At 43.3% G+C, this 18,469-nt stretch overlaps 1 protein-coding gene across 2 annotated transcripts in view; it reads right to left on the bottom strand.

Moving 5' to 3' along the window:
• Positions 1 to 18,469, bottom strand: part of mpped2a (metallophosphoesterase domain containing 2a) — a 77,231-nt gene that overhangs the window by 38,433 nt on the left and 20,329 nt on the right. For both annotated transcript variants that reach the window (XM_061737907.1, XM_061737917.1), the window contains exons 3-4: positions 11,391 to 11,572; positions 1,580 to 1,805 (exon numbers count right to left, since the gene is read on the bottom strand). In XM_061737907.1, coding sequence (XP_061593891.1) covers positions 1,580 to 1,805; positions 11,391 to 11,572 — 408 coding nt within the window. The remainder of the gene's footprint in view (positions 1 to 1,579; positions 1,806 to 11,390; positions 11,573 to 18,469) is intronic.

Genomic DNA, 18,469 nt, shown 5'->3' on the forward strand with positions numbered 1-18,469 from the left:
TCCTGAGCGACCCTGCTGCGTCCGGCCGGCCGCTGCAGCCGCTGCAGGTGTTGGAGGAGCTCGGCCGCACAGGCGGCGTGCTGCCGATGAAGCGCGGGGTCACGACGAGGCTAAGTGAGACCTCACACTGGACAAGCTGACCAGACCCCGGGCCACGGTGGCATATGGGTGTGAAGGAGGTGAGAAAGCAGAGGAAGGGTGGGGGAGCGGCCAAGCTGTCTGCTCTGCCTCTCGTGAGACCCCCAGCTGTCACAACAGACACTTACCAGCCCTCACACTAAACACTCACCAGGGACAGGGGGGGGGGGGGGGGGGGTAGCGTCCTTCCTCTTTTAAACAGAAGGATGGAAAAGAGACGGGGGTAAAAAAAAAAAAAAAACAAGTGCCCCAGCCTCCTCCCTGCCACCTCTGACGCCAGGCTGCAAACCCGCTAAATATAGCTGCTAAAGGATGAAAGTGTGACCTAAATAGTTATTTTAGGGCCACCGTGCAGAAGGAGCAGAAAGAGTCGCAGCAGGACGGCGGCAGCTTTGACCACAGCGTCACAACAAAACCCGCAGCGAGCCAAGGTCATCCTGCAGAGAGGGAGTCCGGGCCGAGCTGCCATCCAGCAAAGACACACTACTCATATCACGAGCCACTGTTGACATTTCGGTTGACTCCTCATTAAATGGCTGATGCACGATTGACTTATACAGACGCCGCCAGCAGTAAAACTCAAGAAACTCCCCCTGGTCCCAACACGACTGGGTTGTCTCACAGTGGGAGATGGAAACGTTCGTCTGCTGCCAGACGGGGGACTGTCGGCCTTTTGGCCTTTCTAAGGGACCCGGTCCCGGGGGCATCTGGGGACCTCGCGCAGGAGGCCGAAGATACCGGAACGAATGCTGACAGAGAGCTGGAAGGATCCGGTTACTTCCAGGGTTCCTGTTACGCCGCTAAGAACCAAATATAACTTCCTCAAACCCACGAAACACATGAATAGATGAAAAAATTGTCTTCATTTGACAACATTAATAGAACCGATGAGTGAAAACGGATTAAAATGAATTAAACTAGTCTGGCATCATCAAACCGACGAAGTTTAATGTCATCATTCCTGACATTAAAGTCAGCCGAGCATGAGAGCTGGTACGTCCGTGAATGCAGCACGGCTCCCGGGAGAGTTCTTTCCTGTCATAACTTCTCACACATCTCCCATCCCGTCTCCCATCTGCCCCCGTTTGTCAAAGGCGAGGCGTTCACGCCGCCCGTCAACAGGCCGGCGTCTCTCTCCCGGCATTCCTTTCACACCTGAGAGGCCATTGACAAGGCGTCCCGGTACCACGCGTATCACTTAACCCCCGTGTCAAAACACAGGTGTAACACAAGTCTGCGGAGCAGGCAGAGGTCCCGGGCTCACAAAGCCGTGTGCGAGCTGGGAATAGCACCCGGCATGTAAGGGAGGCCCCCTTCGCCGGGAAAAACCGGCAGATGTCGACGAGAGGAGAGGACGCACCTTCGCCCCGGGGACTCAGCAATAACGGACAGTAGTTTGGGTCGTGGATAAACAGTGAAAATGAGAGGAGCGTGCTCTTACCACGGTGTCCCGTATATCCGGAATCCCTTTATGGTGACGTCCGAGTCCTGCAGGTACACACAGTTCGTCAGGAGCGACTGGACATTGTCAAAGTCCTCTGGTTTGAGCTTGGAAACCGAAGGGAATCTGTAGTAATCCTGCTTGATCAGCTCAGCCATAAAGTCCTTATCGAAGGTGAGCTCGTGGTTCCCGGCGATCACCACCTTAAACTCGTACGGGAGGCCACCTGGAGGAGACCAAGACAACATGAGAGTGAATACCGAGTTGAATACCATACAAATCTGACCGCCTCATGACACACATGATGATGGGTGCCAGAGGCTCCTTCGTCAATAAATTGATGTATTGATGAAGAAACAAATGGTAGATGATCCTAAACATATCCGTTACATCTAGGCCTGTGTTAAAAAAAATCGATTTCCCATTTCTAAATCGATTCTCATATTAATTCCTAAAAATTGATTCATATGTCTAAAGATCGATTTTTATTTTTTGGAGTTTCTTTTATTTATTTGTTTTTTTTTTTTTCATCATTACATTACAACTTTGTTATTTTTTTTGTTTATCCCCAAAAAAGGAATGTTTTGTTGGACACGAGAATAACTGGTGCCATGTTTTTGCCTTTAAATATGTTTAAAGGTATGAAAACATAAAAATGTTAGGTTATAATTGCATAAATTGTCTATATTTCATTACTTTATATACTGTCTTGGGGTTACATTTGCAAAAAATGCTAAAAACCAAATGCTCAAAAATTAAAAACCAAAATAGACCGAAAATGGAACAAATAAAAACGGAATGTGGGAAAAAATAAAACCGATTTCATCCGTCTCTGTTTCCTCCCTGGATCTGTTTGGTTATTCTGACCCACATGATGTTTCTGAAAGCAGTTCTATCAGCATTCTGGGAGCTGATTGGTCCTTACAGCATCATTAGCTGCAATACTTGCTGTTTAATCTCAATATAATACTAGTATTCATATGTTGCATAACTACAGTCATATAATTCATGCAACAGCTGAAAAAACTGTTTTAATAACACTAACCCAAATCAATATCGGAATCGAATCGGATCGAATCAAATCTTGATAATCGATTCTGAATCTTAAGAATCGGAATCGATTCCAGTGAACGGATCGCCACCGGCTCGTCAATGTGGTCCGTTAGAGTTTCTTATGAAGTTCAAACCAACTAAAAACACAAAGATACCAAAAGCACCATGGTTGGTGAGCTTTGAAGTGATTCAAATACTTTTTGGTACCTTAATACCTGAATCTGGTGAATATACGCTTCATAGGGCGGTACACTAAAGTCCCGAATGGAAAAAGAGGTTTTACTTTATTGTACTGCAGATCATTTCTTTGCATCCTTTAATCCCCAAAGCACCCGTTTGATCAACAAAGGGCAGCTGGGCAGATCGGTACTGTATAAAAATGGCCGCACATATTTTCCACCTGGAGAGTCTGCTTTCACAGAAGCAGCAGCCTGTCCAAATGTTTTTTTTTTTTCGTTTGTGAAGCACACACTCCCCGAGCGGCCAACCCGGGGGCCACAGATCACGCCCGGGAAGAGAGGGAGATAATTGAAGGAGAGAAATACCTTCGGTTCACACAGTCACAGAGGTTACAACCACAGTGGACAGTTCAGCTTGACCTCAACAAACCACCATCCATCTCTGTGGATGTCACGCAGCTGGAGAAAAAAAAAGAAGCATGAACTTGAACTAAACGGAGAAGAACCTCTATTACAACTCTCATCCCTCATCTTTCAACTTCGGCGGTGCCCTTTTCTCTCTCCTCTGTCGAGGTGATTTGTCCTGGTTCCCCTCCGCTATCAAGAAACTGACTTGCTACTTTATTCCAGCCGACTGAACACTCAACCAGAGGTTCTGGCCTTCATCACCCTTCCCTTCACTTTATATTTCTCCCTGTCCTCTCATTCTGGATTCCCTGGATTCAGCTTTTTCTCGAGGTTTCAGTTGATGTCGTTTCCCTCCTTCCTCCTGCCCGTCCTGTCTTTTCTGCCCACCTTTCCTGCGCTCATCATTAGCAGAATAATTTAACACAGGGGGAGTGGAGGTGCAGCTTCAGCAGAGAACCCACAACTACCACACTGCTGCAACTCATGGGGTTTTTCTATAAACTGATTCACCTGCTAGTTATTTTTTCCATTGTTTCATTGATAAAATATAAAGAAACTTCACTCAATAATGTTAAACATTTCTGTAGCTTAAATACAAGCTTGTTTGGCCAGGAATGCATTGTTTAAAACCCACAACTCAGTGACAACAAAGGTTCACACACACCACTGTCCCATTCGAAATGAGCCTGCGTGGACGCTGATCAGAGGTGGGAAATATTTACATGTACTGCACTGTTTTTAGTGCGCCAGTCTCTTCTGCATCTTTTGTCACCCAGACACAAATTTCAATTCAAAATACTTTATTAATCCCAGAAGGGAAATGAATAGTTATAGTAGTCTTGAGTTAAGTCTGGTCAAAGAGTCACTGTAGAGGTTTGTTGCTGTGGACTTGAGGATTTCAACGGACAATAAATGCAGAAAAGGACTTCCTATGACTGTCAAGTTCTGATCCAGTTCTGCAGAGGACGAGGCCCTGATCTCTCCTGCTCCTGCGTCTATTGACAGTAGCTTGCATTTGGTGGGCAACTTGCACAGCGCTGCGACGGCGTCTGGAAGAGTTCATGTGAGGGGCTGACTGCCACAAACCTCCATAATCACATTATTCTGGTCCCTAATGAAAGTTTGCGCTCTTTACCATCTAATAATAGACTCGTATCCAACCTAGTTACAGACGCCTTGCAGCCGTGTTAGCTCAGTTACTCGGGTGTAGATTTGCATTCATGCAGTTTTTTGTAATCATTTAACTCTTTGATACTCTTTTTGGAAAAAACAGCATGAAGACACAAATCATTTAAAAAAATAATATTACGCTACACATTGCCAAATTATTGGTCTATTTCACCCACACCATGTCATTTGGTAGACCACCACCTCGTAGTGCTCAGCAATAGCGGGTCGTGGTGCAAGCCAGAGGGGCAACGCTCAATAAAACGGGCCGAGGAAACAAATGTGTTGGCTTCTCACTCGCTTGTTCGGGATGAAACAAAAGGCAATCCTCAGTTTTGCAGTCTGATCATTTGAAGAAGAGCTAATAAAAGTGAAGGATACAAGGGAGTGCAAATTCCATCAGAACACACCGGCTCAATAAAGATGAAGTCCTGAAAGAGGGTGTGCTCTCCGGTGATGGAAATGAAAGAATCATGGCTCCCCGGTCTGCAGGTTCCATTCCTGCTGCTCTAAATTAGCTCTCGTCACATCTCGGGATCATAAATTGCAGTCTAACCTTAAATGAAAGCGCCGTCTCCCAGTCCCCGAGCACAACACTAACTGGATCACGCATCCACTTACACGCTCACACACAAGCATGGGCGAGCCGTCCTCGGCACGGCCGGGCGGGGAAATGCTGCAGAAAACAAAATTACCATCCAACAATTCCATCTCCATCACTCCACCGGGGGTATCTGCTGCTTTTTATTGCCACCGTGATTTATTTTATAGAGCCTTGATGGAGTGATGGGGATAGATTTTTCTTTATTTTTCTTCAGACAAAAAGGTATGAAAGAGAGCAGAAAAAAAAACAAAAAACAAAACTGCAGGACTTGATCTGTTGGAACGTTTAACGTCCTTCAAACAAGCCGGCAAACATCCCGACATTCAAAATGTTTTAATTAGAAACTGCTTCTTTCACATCAAAGGACTAAAAATACTCTTTTCAATCAGACCAAACAGGAGCTGATGGGAGAAAGAAGAAAACAAACAAACCACGAAATCTTTTAAATCAAAGGGTTGATGATCTAAGAAAATGAATCTGTCATCTCTCCTCACGTCTGTCCAAATTAATCCTTCAGGAAACGACAAAGTTGAAAAACACCTTTTCCAATTAGAGCGGAAGCAAGAAATACACTTAAGCTTTCTAAAGTAAGCCGGCTCTTATCTGTCAATATCCGTCCATATTTATTCAGACAAAGTCAAAACAGCCTGGAGGTAAAAACACGAATCACAAATTGACTTTGTCAAACTCACAAAAACAAAACTTGCAAAAGGAAAATGTTCAAAGCCGACGTAATTAACTCAAGTTTGAAAAACTGCCAAGAATTAAATGCTAATTGTTTCTTGAAAAAGTTTGAAATGTTACTCCAAAATTACCTGTGACTGTTTAAGACCAAAACACAAAAGCATGTTCGTAATTAAGAAGAACAGGCCGGATAAATCTGGATGTTGCTCCGCTGATTTAGGCCGGACTCCAACAACGCAGTCTTAAGAAATAACTATCAGAGTGGTTCAGACCGCGTTACGACCCGCACACATGCACGGACGCTGCTCGGGCCTCTGGGAGTAGCTTAAAGAGTGAGATCAGAGTCAGCGCCACACCATCAGATATGCTGGGTCAGGGAAAGCTCAGTCCTCCGCATCGATCTCCGATGATCTCCTCCAAGAGGCCAAGCGGGAGTCAATGGCCCGGACAAACTGCCGTCTCCTCTGGAGTGTGAGAGGAGCAAACGAGGTTGCAGCCCAGGATCACAAACCCACCGCCAAGTTTCAAAAGAAGACTGAAGTCTGCAAATCCATCCACTTTAAAAGACCATCAATAATGCCATTTACATTTCTCCGGGTCAGGCTAAAGTTCCTCGTCCCAGAGAGTTTCCTGCTGATGCCGTCGGCTGCTGTTTTTGACTCTTTTCTCTTTTGTAGAAAATTCTCAGTAAAGATTACAGCACGTCTGTAGATATTTATTCTTTTTTCTTTTAGACGTACATTATGCCCTCGTTATTCAACTCTCACAAATTTTCAAACAAGTCACAGCAGGGCAATTAGTGGAGGAAAATAAAGGTTTTGTCGTGTTATCTGTGTCTGAGTGCCAGACTTTTAACTCCCAACAAACTGTTACTTGTACTTTTAAGGGAATTTTTCAACGAGAATTTAAGCAATATTTAAAGTTAAACCACACTGCAACAATAAAAATGATACCCATTGGTGACAGAAAAGGTGCAGCTTTCAAAATTGACTTGACTGCATTGGACTTGTTTCTTTCTCAACTTTTGTTGAGAACTGGTGCAATACGAATAGATTTAAATTAACCTTTTTTTGTTATAATCAATTCATTGCAAAGCCAACAGCAGCAATGTTAAAAGCAAAGATTAAATGATCCAAGTTCTTGTCTTGCAGACTTTAAAAACACCATGACCTGAAAAAAATCTCATGGCCAAAATGTTTTCATTCTTGAAGCAAGACAAAAAAAAGACCTTCCTTTGATTATAGAGTCGACATAGGTTACGAATTAGTCGACTGATGTTCCCATTTGGAGATTTTTTGACACATTAGATCTTTAATTGTGATTGTCTGGTCTAGACTTGATAGAAACGGGTTTCAAAAGCATTTTACTTTTACAAGAATGTAAACTGAGCTCATTGCACCAAAAAGGCTTTTTCTAAAACCTCAAGGTTCTGCCTGACATTATACACTTATTTAAAAGATTTTTTTTCTGAAAATACTTCACATACTTTCTTTCTTTTTCCTCCATTAAAAAAAAAATTAAAACGCATGACGGCATTGTCTGTAGGAATCTTTTTTCCATTTATTTACAGTTTGGATTCTCATTGCTGTAAATATCACAGACTTTTTTAACTCAGGCATCGTCTTTATCTTGATAATGAGAGAAAAATATCCAAAAGGATAAAACTGAAATCGTCTTGGTTTCCCTCACTTTGTGTCGGACATTAACAGTTGTGCCGTCTAAAGACGCGCGGACTTCCAGGGGACATTAAGTCTTCCGCCTGCACAAAGACATTCTCCACTTTATTCTGCATTGATTCCCCATTATGGCTGATATCTCTTCTTCAAACTGGCTAGACAAAGCACGCTCTCGCACGTACGCTGGTGCATGATGGGCTGTAATGGATGACCTCCTGTTGGTGCCAGACATTGTTTTGGGGGTGACTTTGTAAAACAAAGAAACAGGACATCAATATGTGCTGTAACACCACAGCATCTGGTGCTTTTTAAGAGATATTCAGCTTTTTTAAGGATTTCTGAGCAGTCGGGGTCTTCCCTGCAGTAGACGGCACTCAGAGCTCTCAGGTTGGAGCTGCGATGATGGCCCAGTCCGTCCATGTTTGACAACTGAACAACCAGCTTTTGACATTTAAAAGAAGGATCCGAATTCTAGATTTTATACCTTAATCATCGGAGAGTAATTTACTTTGTCACGACTTTTTCCTCATTCAGATCATTAGATACGTCATCGGGTGATCCTAAATAGCATAAACGTAATCGTTCAATAAATGAAGATCCAGAAAAAAGAAGGAATATTAAATAATTAGGGAAATTTTATGTAAAAAAAAAAAAAAAAAAAATCCAGCAACGTCATTGCATGATGCTTATACACACTTTCGAGGCACATCCGAAGTTAGGCCAGTCTCCAACATTTAAAGAGAAAGACACAGTGAGACTAAGTAGTAATCAGGACATGGATCAAAGACCCTGAATGCACCATGGAATGCCGTCAAAACCATTTTGGTTCAAAACCAATATAGACGATCATCAAATGAACAACCCAGCGACAGAGAGGCATGGTGGAGGTGATATTACGCTGTGGAAACCACCTGCCCCGAGAAAAACCTGAAAAATGAAGAGGAATGTCACATGACATCAATCCAAAATATACATAAAAACCAACCAAGATGTTCAGAGAAGGATATAAAAACCCATCGTTCTGAAACGACCTAGTCGGAGCCCAGACCTCAGTACCATTAATAACCCCTGGAAGAACAAAAAAAAAAGCTGTACACAAGAACTTTTTTTTTTTTTTTGCACAAAAATGGGATAAAACTCCAAAGTCTGGATTTGTGAAGTTGACGAGAGCTGGTTTTGTAAAGCTGTAATGTTGTAATAAAGTTAAAAGTATTAGTACAGAGGGGTGCTAAGATTTATATAATCAAGCTTAAGATATGTCCATTAAATGAGTATTTCCTTCTCTCACAGGATCTCTGTTTATTGGAATATTGCATTAAATAGTGTAAGATGTTGTTTCCTTCCCTGTGAAAACTGGGTCATCCACGGATCCAACAGGGACTGATTTCAGCCCCGGATGTCATCTGAGGAGCAAATTTTGACACCTTTAAACTCAGTGTGTCAGTGTTTGACAGTGAAAACACAGATTTTGACACATAAGTGCTCGTGTCTACTGTGACACAAGAAGCCGTGGGACATTGGGGGCCGCCGCGTAAACCTCTTTTTTCAAGTTTTTGACATTTACAAATTATATTTTTATTCTAAGCTATAAAAGTTTAAAATCCTGTTGAGGTCACATGAATAAATCCTGGAAACAACAATAAGGCAAGTTAATATAAATGGCTGCGATCAGTTTTTGTCCAAAACATCAGCGCAGACGTTTGTTTGTGGATGCACTTGTTGTATTCGGTTTTAAAACGCCTTTCGATTACACTCATGAAAAAAAATGTCCATTTCTAACTGCAGGAGGTAATGAATGCATCAAAAACTTTAAAAAGAAGCTTTAAAAAGAAACTACTCGGCAATTATTGGAAAAGTGAGTCATCAGAAGATCCTTCAGAGTCGAGGACAAACACTTCAACTGTCATCAATATATCTGAAATGCTCTTTGTAATGATGCAGTTTTCTCCGATTCAGTTCGTCTTTAAAATAAAATTAAAAAAAAAAGTTTCATTTTCAAAAACAGAGGAAGAAAAATGTTTCCATCCGTCGCCTTTACAAAAACTAAATTAAACTAAACTAAATGGAAAAAAAGGAATTACAATCCACAATTATTACTGTCTTTTAATTACTGTGTTTGGGTATAATTATTATTATACTTTTAGTCCGTGTTCCGAAAAAAAAACCTCACTTTAGATCACAAAACAAAAGTAGGCTCTAAAACGTGTTTTATGTGCCTTTTTTGAGACAAATAAAAGGCATCTGGACTGGTTTGCAGCATCTTTACGCTGCGTTAATTTTGTCCTTATTTTTGCACGTCTGCGTTGCGCTTACGGACGAAATGGAGCAATACCACCACAAGACACAGGGAGGCACTGTTGAGTCTGTTGTTAAAAACAGGGCAATGACAAAAAGTAAACGGGTGGAGATACTAAAATATTAAAAATTACATTTAATTTCCCACATGGGTATATAAAAAAATTATATTCTTTAATTTATCGACTTTTATTCAGTGGTCATTGCAACGCTGCTTTTGCTTCATCCAACTCAGAATTATGAACTAAAATGATCCGATACCAGTATCTGACTCCTCACTGCCCCCTGCTGGATTTGTTGGTCAGACAGTTGCACCGACGTACGAAAAAAGAGCATAAACTCAGTTTAAGCTGCCATAGTAACCAAACGCTGATGAAACAGAGCTGTGATGTCAGATGTGGTATCTTCACATCTATGCTACGTTGTAAAAAATAAATGCAGTGTCTGCAGATCACATTTCCATCAATCAGTGTTCAGCCCAAACCTGCAGATTGTTGCGCTGAGTGAGACCTCTCTCTGGTTTCAAGTTGTGTGCAGCTTCATTTCTAAATTCATGCGGCAGCTTCGTTGCAGTAACATCACTCTTGCAGCTCGTGTACCGCTTTTATGATCCATGAGAAAAATCCCCTCTGCTTCCTCTGGACATCCGATTTGTGTGGTTTTTACAAAACAGCATGAGATGAGATAAGCGAACTAAACTAGACTACCTTTGACTGGACTACATCGGACTTTGGTGTAAGGTGCCTTATTAGTGACGTATGAGAAGGATTGAACGGAGTAACAAGAAATTCCCTCACAATCACCGACATCTGTAGAGCGTTTGGTTTGTTGCTTCGGTCCGGATAGAAAAACAGAAAGATACACCACCCCAGAGGTTTAATTGGAGAATTTTGCAGTAGTATGTAATCTTAAAAAGGAATCTTTAATACGTTTGATCATCTTAAAGGAAGATTCGTCGATCGGTCAGAAAGTTCCCATAAAACCTGTTAATGTCTAACAAATCCTGTTTTTTTTCCCTCTCCTTTAGAGGGAAGGCGTTTGAATGACAGCTGCGTCTTTGAACTCACGAGGAACTCCAGTTATTTCATCTATTTATTTACTTTTTCATATTCAAGCTTGAGGTTGTGTATCAATATTCTTTGCTTGAGCATCTTTATGTCAGGCAGCCGTGCTTCCGGCCGCGCTTTGGCGTTTCCAAGGGTACGTTTTATCAAACAGTGACTGTGTGTTTGAATTACATTAAATGTGTATTTTCTCTTTTCATTTGGTGCTCATGCAATCGAGATGCAGCCTCCGGCCTTCAAAAGTGACTTTGAGATATCACGCTGCCCGTGGTACTAAGCAGCCGACAGAGAAATGAAAGCCAGTAAACAGAGAATTCAACCGTCCTGAACGCCACAGACCGCTGCGGTGAGAAATAATATCAGCATTTTGTTCAGTGGAGTGTTAAACGTGACAGCATAGGAGATGAAAATGCTTGAAAGTCATCAGGATCCAGAGATTGCATCACCGGCTGGCGGGACTGAAGCCACACACTCACAAACACAGCATGGGGCCGGAGGGAGAGGTCAAAGGTTAACTGAACTAGGGTGTCAGGTCAGCGGGGTTAAACTGGACACTTTAGCGCGGCAGCTGGAGGGTCAACAGGGGACGGGAGGAGGGGGGGGCTCCTCTGTGTGGTCCGGCTACTCCGTAAACCGGTAAGGGGGCTCGTGAAAGCGATACGGCACCGGGCGGTTTCGTACCTAGCCAGTCGTTGAACTTCTTGACTTCAGACGGCAGGCCGAGCTCGGTGAAGTCGCCCATGTGGAGCAGCACGTCGCCGTAGGGCATCTGGATGCCATCTGTACGCGAGTGCGTGTCCGACACGCACACGAACCTGGTGTGGCCGGTCGGCTTGGGAGTGTCGTAAGGAATGGGGTCCACCCTGAAAGGAGAAGGAGGGGAAAGACAAGAAATAAATGACGGGTCTGACTGAGCCGTTTAAAACAGGATGCATCCAAAATTACAAACCACACACACATTCAAGTTTAATAAATGTCCTCAGATTAAAAGCAGGGTGTCTACAGGTTTGACCAAGTTCAATTTATAGAATTTTTAATACCATTTTCAATCAAAATTTAAGACCAAAAAGACAGTCACACACTTTGAACCCAAATTATTATTTGCTCGTCTTGTCTCGATTCTACGCCGACTAAGAAATCCAAAGCTGAGGTCAAGGTTGCCAGATCTGGCTGACAGGTTCCAGCCCAAACACGACGAAAAACCCACCCAAATCTTACATTCTCTATGTTAAAACGGTAAATTATTAAATGCGTAATACATTTCATAAGTCATAAGCAAATTAAGCTTCACAACACCACTAAATAGCCAAAAAAAGTTCAGGCTCCAAACAAAGACTACACTCATTTGAGTAGATTAAAGCAAATAAAAACATCAAGTTTTCACTTTTTCTCTGCCATAATGGAAACTTTTTTGTTAATAATTTCTCCCAAATATTTTGTAAAAACCAGGAAAAGCAGCCCAAACTCTATCAACCCGCCCAGTCCTGTATTTTTCAGCCCAATTGGGCTGAAACCCGCTCAACCTGGCAACGCTGACTGAGGCGTTGTGGAGTCTAACAAATGGTGAACAGATTTATTTCTACTCAAAACGATTAAATAAACTTACACTTCTTACACTTTGAAAAGATATTTTTCAAAGTGTAAGAAAACTTTTTAATGATGACTGGATACATTTCCTCAAAAACTAAGATTCGAAATATAAGACCCCTGGATTGAGATTTAAGACAAATTAAGACATTTAAAGGTCTTTAGGACTTTAAATGTTAATGGATTTTAAGACTAAGACTTTTCAAGGACCCTGAAAAGGTGCCCGTTTCCCCGGTCTCGTTTCCCCTAGACACCACCCATTGACCATTTCCCAGCCATTACCGGCTGCAGCAGCTGCGAATGCGCGACTTCATGCCGTTTACTTAAATGGTGCTACAAAAGCTCTGAGAAACATTTCTATCCATCATCTGCTGAGTACATTTGAATCCCCGACAAAAAACATCACACATTTAGTGAAGAAAAGGCCTCCGCTCATATTTGATTTCTTGCCCGGCTTTATGTCAGGGTTTTTTTTCTCCACTTTGAATGCAAGCTTTTCTAAAAGATCATTCGAAAGAGCCTCGACATGTTTCTCACGTCCTTTGTGATGGTGCAAATACGTTTTTTTTTTTCTTTATACAAGATGCATATGTTTAGTAAATGTACGGCGCGGCAATCAAGGCGGGCCGCGGAAATCCCGCCGGGCTGGTTATTGTGTCCAATAAATTTAACGCTCTGCAGAATAACACAGAGTGGAAAAACAGAGTGAAAATGCATCTTAAAAAACAATAGGACGAGACGTTTCCATCGGTCCTCGGGTTGATCTATGCGCACAAGAAGGTCAGTGTTTTCGGCGGAGGCGGGTTGGCTGATCAGACACTGAATTATGCGCACGGATGCTGTTTTTCAGTCCATTATTGAAAAGGAAAAAAAAAATCACTTAGAGAGAAGTCAGTCTGGCCCCTTTATTTAGCTTTTTTGTTTGCAGTAAGCACGTCTGTTAAAAACGGGAAAAGCCTGCGCTTTTTCTCCTGGCTGAAAGGAAAGAGGAGAAGAAAAAAAAAAAATCATCTTGTCTGTAATTGAAGTCTACAACGTGCAATCCTGCAGCACTCTGCCACGACACCATTATTTCATTAGAAAGGATGTCACTCTGTCGACAGCATCGCACACATAATCAACCCTGCAATCTCCAACCTGCCGTGCACCACAGACACACGGGATCTCCTCGCACCCGTGCACAAGAGCGGTCCGGAAATCAGGAGGAGAAGAGAGGAAAAATAAAAAAAAGGTTTGAGAGCGGAGAGCACCATTAACGGAAAGAAAACAGCCACTCTTCTGCACAAAAGCAAGATCTTGCAGCAACTGTGGAACTGAAAGGTTTCCATTTTGAAAAGGAGCGCGCACATTTGTGCGCCATGTTGGGAAGACGGGCGAGCAGGAACCCGTGCCAGTGCGATTTAACGTTGATAACGTTGAAACAACGATGGAATAGCAGATCCATCTGCAGCACCTCTGACGCTGGCGTCCGTCTGAGGGGAGTCAGGCCTGGTCCAGATCTCCGTACGGGTAAAATCCTCCGTGGTGGTGCGGACATGTGGAGGAGAACCACGAGCAAATCTTCTACTTCCGTGAGGAACCTTGTTGAAGTTGAACATCAACCCTCTCTCTCCTACAGGTGAGCTCGTCTTCCTCAACAACGTCTCCTCCAGACAGCAAGGGCTTTAACTGGCTTCCAGGTATCACTCAGGAGCGTACGTGCAGATCGGACTGATCTGATCCAGAATCAATACCTTCCCTCGTCCATTATTCAAACTCAAAACTCACCTGTTCAAACCGGCCTGAAACCCATTTGATTTTAATCTTAATTATTCTTTCTGTTCAGTGTTTTGTTATTTCTTAATCTTATGGGAGGTGCAGGAAAGCTCCAACAAATAAAATATTGTTATCACCATGATAATTATGAAACTCGGGGGCTGATCCTGACATCGTTTGAGTGAATTAGAAAGAAGAAGAAAAAAAAACAAAGCAGAATCGTTATAGTTTGTGATATTAGCTATGTAGACATTTGTTTATATCCTCGCTCGTGCAATAACTCAACAAACACCCAACAAACGAACATTTCTAGTTACTGGTCTGGGACCTTTATTTAAAAGAGTCACTTTTTCAAATGTTATAGTTGGTGCTGCTTGGAATAAATTTAAAGGAGCTTGAGGCTCCTTTTAAGAAATGAGACTCTCTAGCGCCACCCTTCACCACGACGGCCGTTGGGGGTACTGCAGCCAACAGCGAAGCCGGCACGGGAGAACGGGGAGAACGCACATGCAGCGTCATGTGACGTCACATCCGCAGCCCAGCGCGGGAAATTCAGGACCGAATTGCAGCACATTTTGCAGCACACAGCCTGTTCAAGGCAAAGGAGAGATACACTAGAGGGCTCATTCTTTTGGGTTTGGAACGCTTCATCTGACATTATTACTAGAAAACTTAAAATGTATACGGATTTTTTTCATAAATCTTGCCACAATCCGGCCTCAAGCTCCTTTAAACTTGACACAGATGTGTTTTGACTCAGTATCGTACAGCCTCATGCAACCTCACACGGTACAATATTAAAGAACTCGGCCTTGTTTATTGGGACTTATGTACGCGTGCATCTGAAATGGGACAGAAGTGTAAGAAGCGGGCCAGAGCGTCTCCACGGCAACCCAAACCAATGCAGAAGCCACACCTAAGAGACCAAATTTATTTCTCGGAAGAAAAAACGAATGTTTGGCAGACTTCAAGTACGAGCGGTTCCTCCACATTTGATAAGGATGTTACAGTTTTGGTTCTCCGGTCAAACCGTGCCGCTTCAACGGACTAGGAGCATGCACGCTCACTCGTAATGTGACTATGGGGGTTCAACGAGGAGGAAATCTCTCACCTGGACCATTTAATCTGAGTCCAGATGATCTTTACAGACAACTGCAAGAATGTAAAACAGGATGCATGCTGGGAAATACTGCAATTAATCAAAATTAAATGTCTGCAGATGATTTGGTTGCAGGGCTGATTTACGACATCTGTTGCTTTAAGTCAATGTTGAAAACTGTTTTCCAGTATTTACTGCTGCCACTGCTCCCACAATGCACTACAACCTTTATTACTTGCATCTCATTTGTTTACTTTTTTTTAAATTCTTAAAATCTTTTCATGTAAAGCTCTTTGAATTGTCTTATACATGAAATGTTTTATTCAAATAAACTAGCCTTTCCCATTTTTGTCACATCCATGACGATGACGATGATGCACAGGGCCGGTGCTACAACCTGGATACTCAATCCAATAAGCTGGCACACACACACTTCATGTGTGCAGATGTTAAAACGGCCCTTTTTGAAGCACGTTGTACTCCAGTCCACTCGGCTCATTTACAGTGACGCAAAAATGAGTAAAGGGGGCCTTTAACGATGCACTCAAAGTTGTGCTGAAGTTACTGAGACGGACGAGCGGCAGCGACACGTCCGTGTCTCGTAACATACCTACCTGTCAGGCACAGATTTAGGTGTCGGACAATGAAGTCAAATGATCTAATTATAAAGGTTTCAAGTGATCTGGCAGTGACAAGATATTATTCATGATTCTGGAGACTCTGGAAAAGATGTACATTCAATTCTTGTGAATTTATGAAGTGGTGATGATTATTTATTTATTTGATGTGGACTGAAGAGTCTGAAATGAATCCATATATCTATAAATTCCATCACAAATCACACGGCGCTCTTTGCTCACGCGACTCATTTCCGTCCCACGCTCAACTCCATCCATCGTGAACTCATAAATATCTCCAACATCTCCGATCGTGTCGTAACCTGCAGCGACGTTTGAGACGCCACAGCATTTATTTCACATCAGCCCCACTGCACGCACCTACGCCCGACTTTGCCTACATGTGAGCGTTTATAACAATGAAATAAAGGGGGGGAAAAAAAAACGTTTTCTCAGACTTCTGCTCTCAAATTCCCAGAACCACCCTGTACAAGTGGCTCTGGTTATCAACTGGAAAGTTTCAGCCACTATGGACTTCCATTATTTTGTGATATGTCACCATCATTTATTATTTGAAGACTCAAGAGTTTGATTCATCAGACGGGATGATTCGTGACTTTAACTTAACCAAATGTAAATACATTTCTGTGAGTTTTGAGATAGAACAGCATAATATCCAAGTGATAAAAAGACTCCCAAATTAAAAAAACATGATCTCAATGAAAAAGGCCATGAAGTTAGAAAGGTATTTGTTCACCTTAAACATGTATACCTTTGATTACATCTAATTTCAATCAAATAATTCAGTCACATTTACACAGACATGCAATGCAGTGATTCGTGGTTTTGAAAACAGATGCTCAGATAAACCGAACCAGGCAGGATCAAGTTCACGTGAGAATACGTGCAGCGTTTTCTTCACCTCGCCTGCCGGGCGCTCAGATCTCGTTTTGTGGTTAAGACTACAGTCACAATTCTGCTCAAAACTTCTCAGAAAACACGCACTGAGTGTGAAAACGGCACGTCTGTAGGGAAATGCATCGGTAATGTCGATGTAAATGGCTCCGAAATTTAAATGCGCCCCTTTCAAAGAAGGCGCCGTGCCACTCAGACGGAGGACGTGATGATGGACCCCTGAAAGCAGCTGTCATCTCCGTGTGAATGCCCACTTACGCTCTGCACAAATGAAACATGTGGAGCAGCTGTAAAACCACACAAAAGTGCTCTTCTTTCAGGGGAGAAATGTCTAATAAATACCGGTCTCCAGCCTCCAATCAGAGCTGGAGCCTGGCGAGAACACGGTACAGAGTCTTCCTCGTTTCTGCATCGCGTGCTGTCGCCAGTTTCTTACCTCTACAACCTCCTACATTTAGCTCGGCGCTGCAGCAGAGACGGCCTGCGCCACATATCAAACACGGCGGGCAAAATGAAAAACTAGCCACGGAGATAATGGCATTTACTATTGACTGCGAGCAGTAAATAAGTCCCTGCTCCTACGTACACGCACGCACACGTGCACTCCTGGAAACCGGCAGAGTGGTGCATGCATTGCAGTGCAGCTGCTGATTAGATTTGGTGCTCGGCGGTGCCTGGACGCCATGCAGCTTTACAGGATTCAACAGTTTTCGTCATGGAGAAACGATGAAGGCTGAACCACGAGGGACAGTGAGACAGGCACAAACACACTCGTGTGTGTGTTTGAAATGAAGAAAAAAAAAAACATTACACACACACATATTAAAACAAAGCCAGCAGAAAAACAACCTCCATCTCTTTGCTTCCCTTGGAGATTTAATCCACCCGCAGAACGTAAGTAAACACCGGCAGCCGCTATCAGTTATAGCGGGCTCAGGCCAAGAACCCTTCAGGATGGTAATGCATGGGTCTCGCTCTCTCTCACACACACACACACACACATGCACACACACACACACACACACACACACACACACCGCACAGAGTGGTTTTTCCTGCTCACGTATGACTGTATAATCATGCAGAGCTTCATTAGTAATGCATACAGGAGTTCAGCAGTTCGGCGGGGCAGCGCAGGCCTCTGATCTGCTGCAAACGGAGACGACCAGGACGACGAGGAGTCGCCCCCCCCCCACCGCAGGTAAGAGAATATTCTCCGGCGGCCGACTGAACTGTGTTAGCATGAAGTTTCGTGTTAACATGTCTGAGCTCCGGCGTGACATCAGAGGGAAGACTGCGGAGGGGAAGGAGCCGGGGAGAGGGGGGAATGCTAATGCGCTCGGGGAGGGCAGGAGCACACTGTGAAATCCGCCGTGACATCGGAGCTGACACAAAACCGAGGTCTGCGGCTGCAGAGGTATCTGCTCCGTGAAGGGGAGCCTGTGATCTTTCAGCGCAGAAAAACCTGCAGGCTTTAACGTCTCCACAGCTGTACGCTGCAAATATCACAGCAGAAATTTACCTCCAGAGGGGACCCACCCCCCCACAAACCTCGGTGTCGGACATTTAAGGAAAACGTCTCACTTCCAAACTTAACCACTTCCATTTCTCTACGGCTCAGTCCTTTTTTTTTTTTTTTGTTCCTACTTGCTCCGTTTGTGTACTTGTTACCTAAAAAGACACATCTGCAGCTAAAGACACCCCCGCTCCCAATAACTCACTTAATTTGTTTAGTTTTTGTGTTTCTTCTATTTGGGAGGGGAAAAAAGGGCTTCAAGAGTTGAGGT

The sequence above is a fragment of the Cololabis saira genome, chromosome 2, assembly GCF_033807715.1.
Source record: "Cololabis saira isolate AMF1-May2022 chromosome 2, fColSai1.1, whole genome shotgun sequence".
NCBI classification, from domain to species: Eukaryota; Metazoa; Chordata; class Actinopteri; order Beloniformes; family Belonidae; genus Cololabis; species Cololabis saira.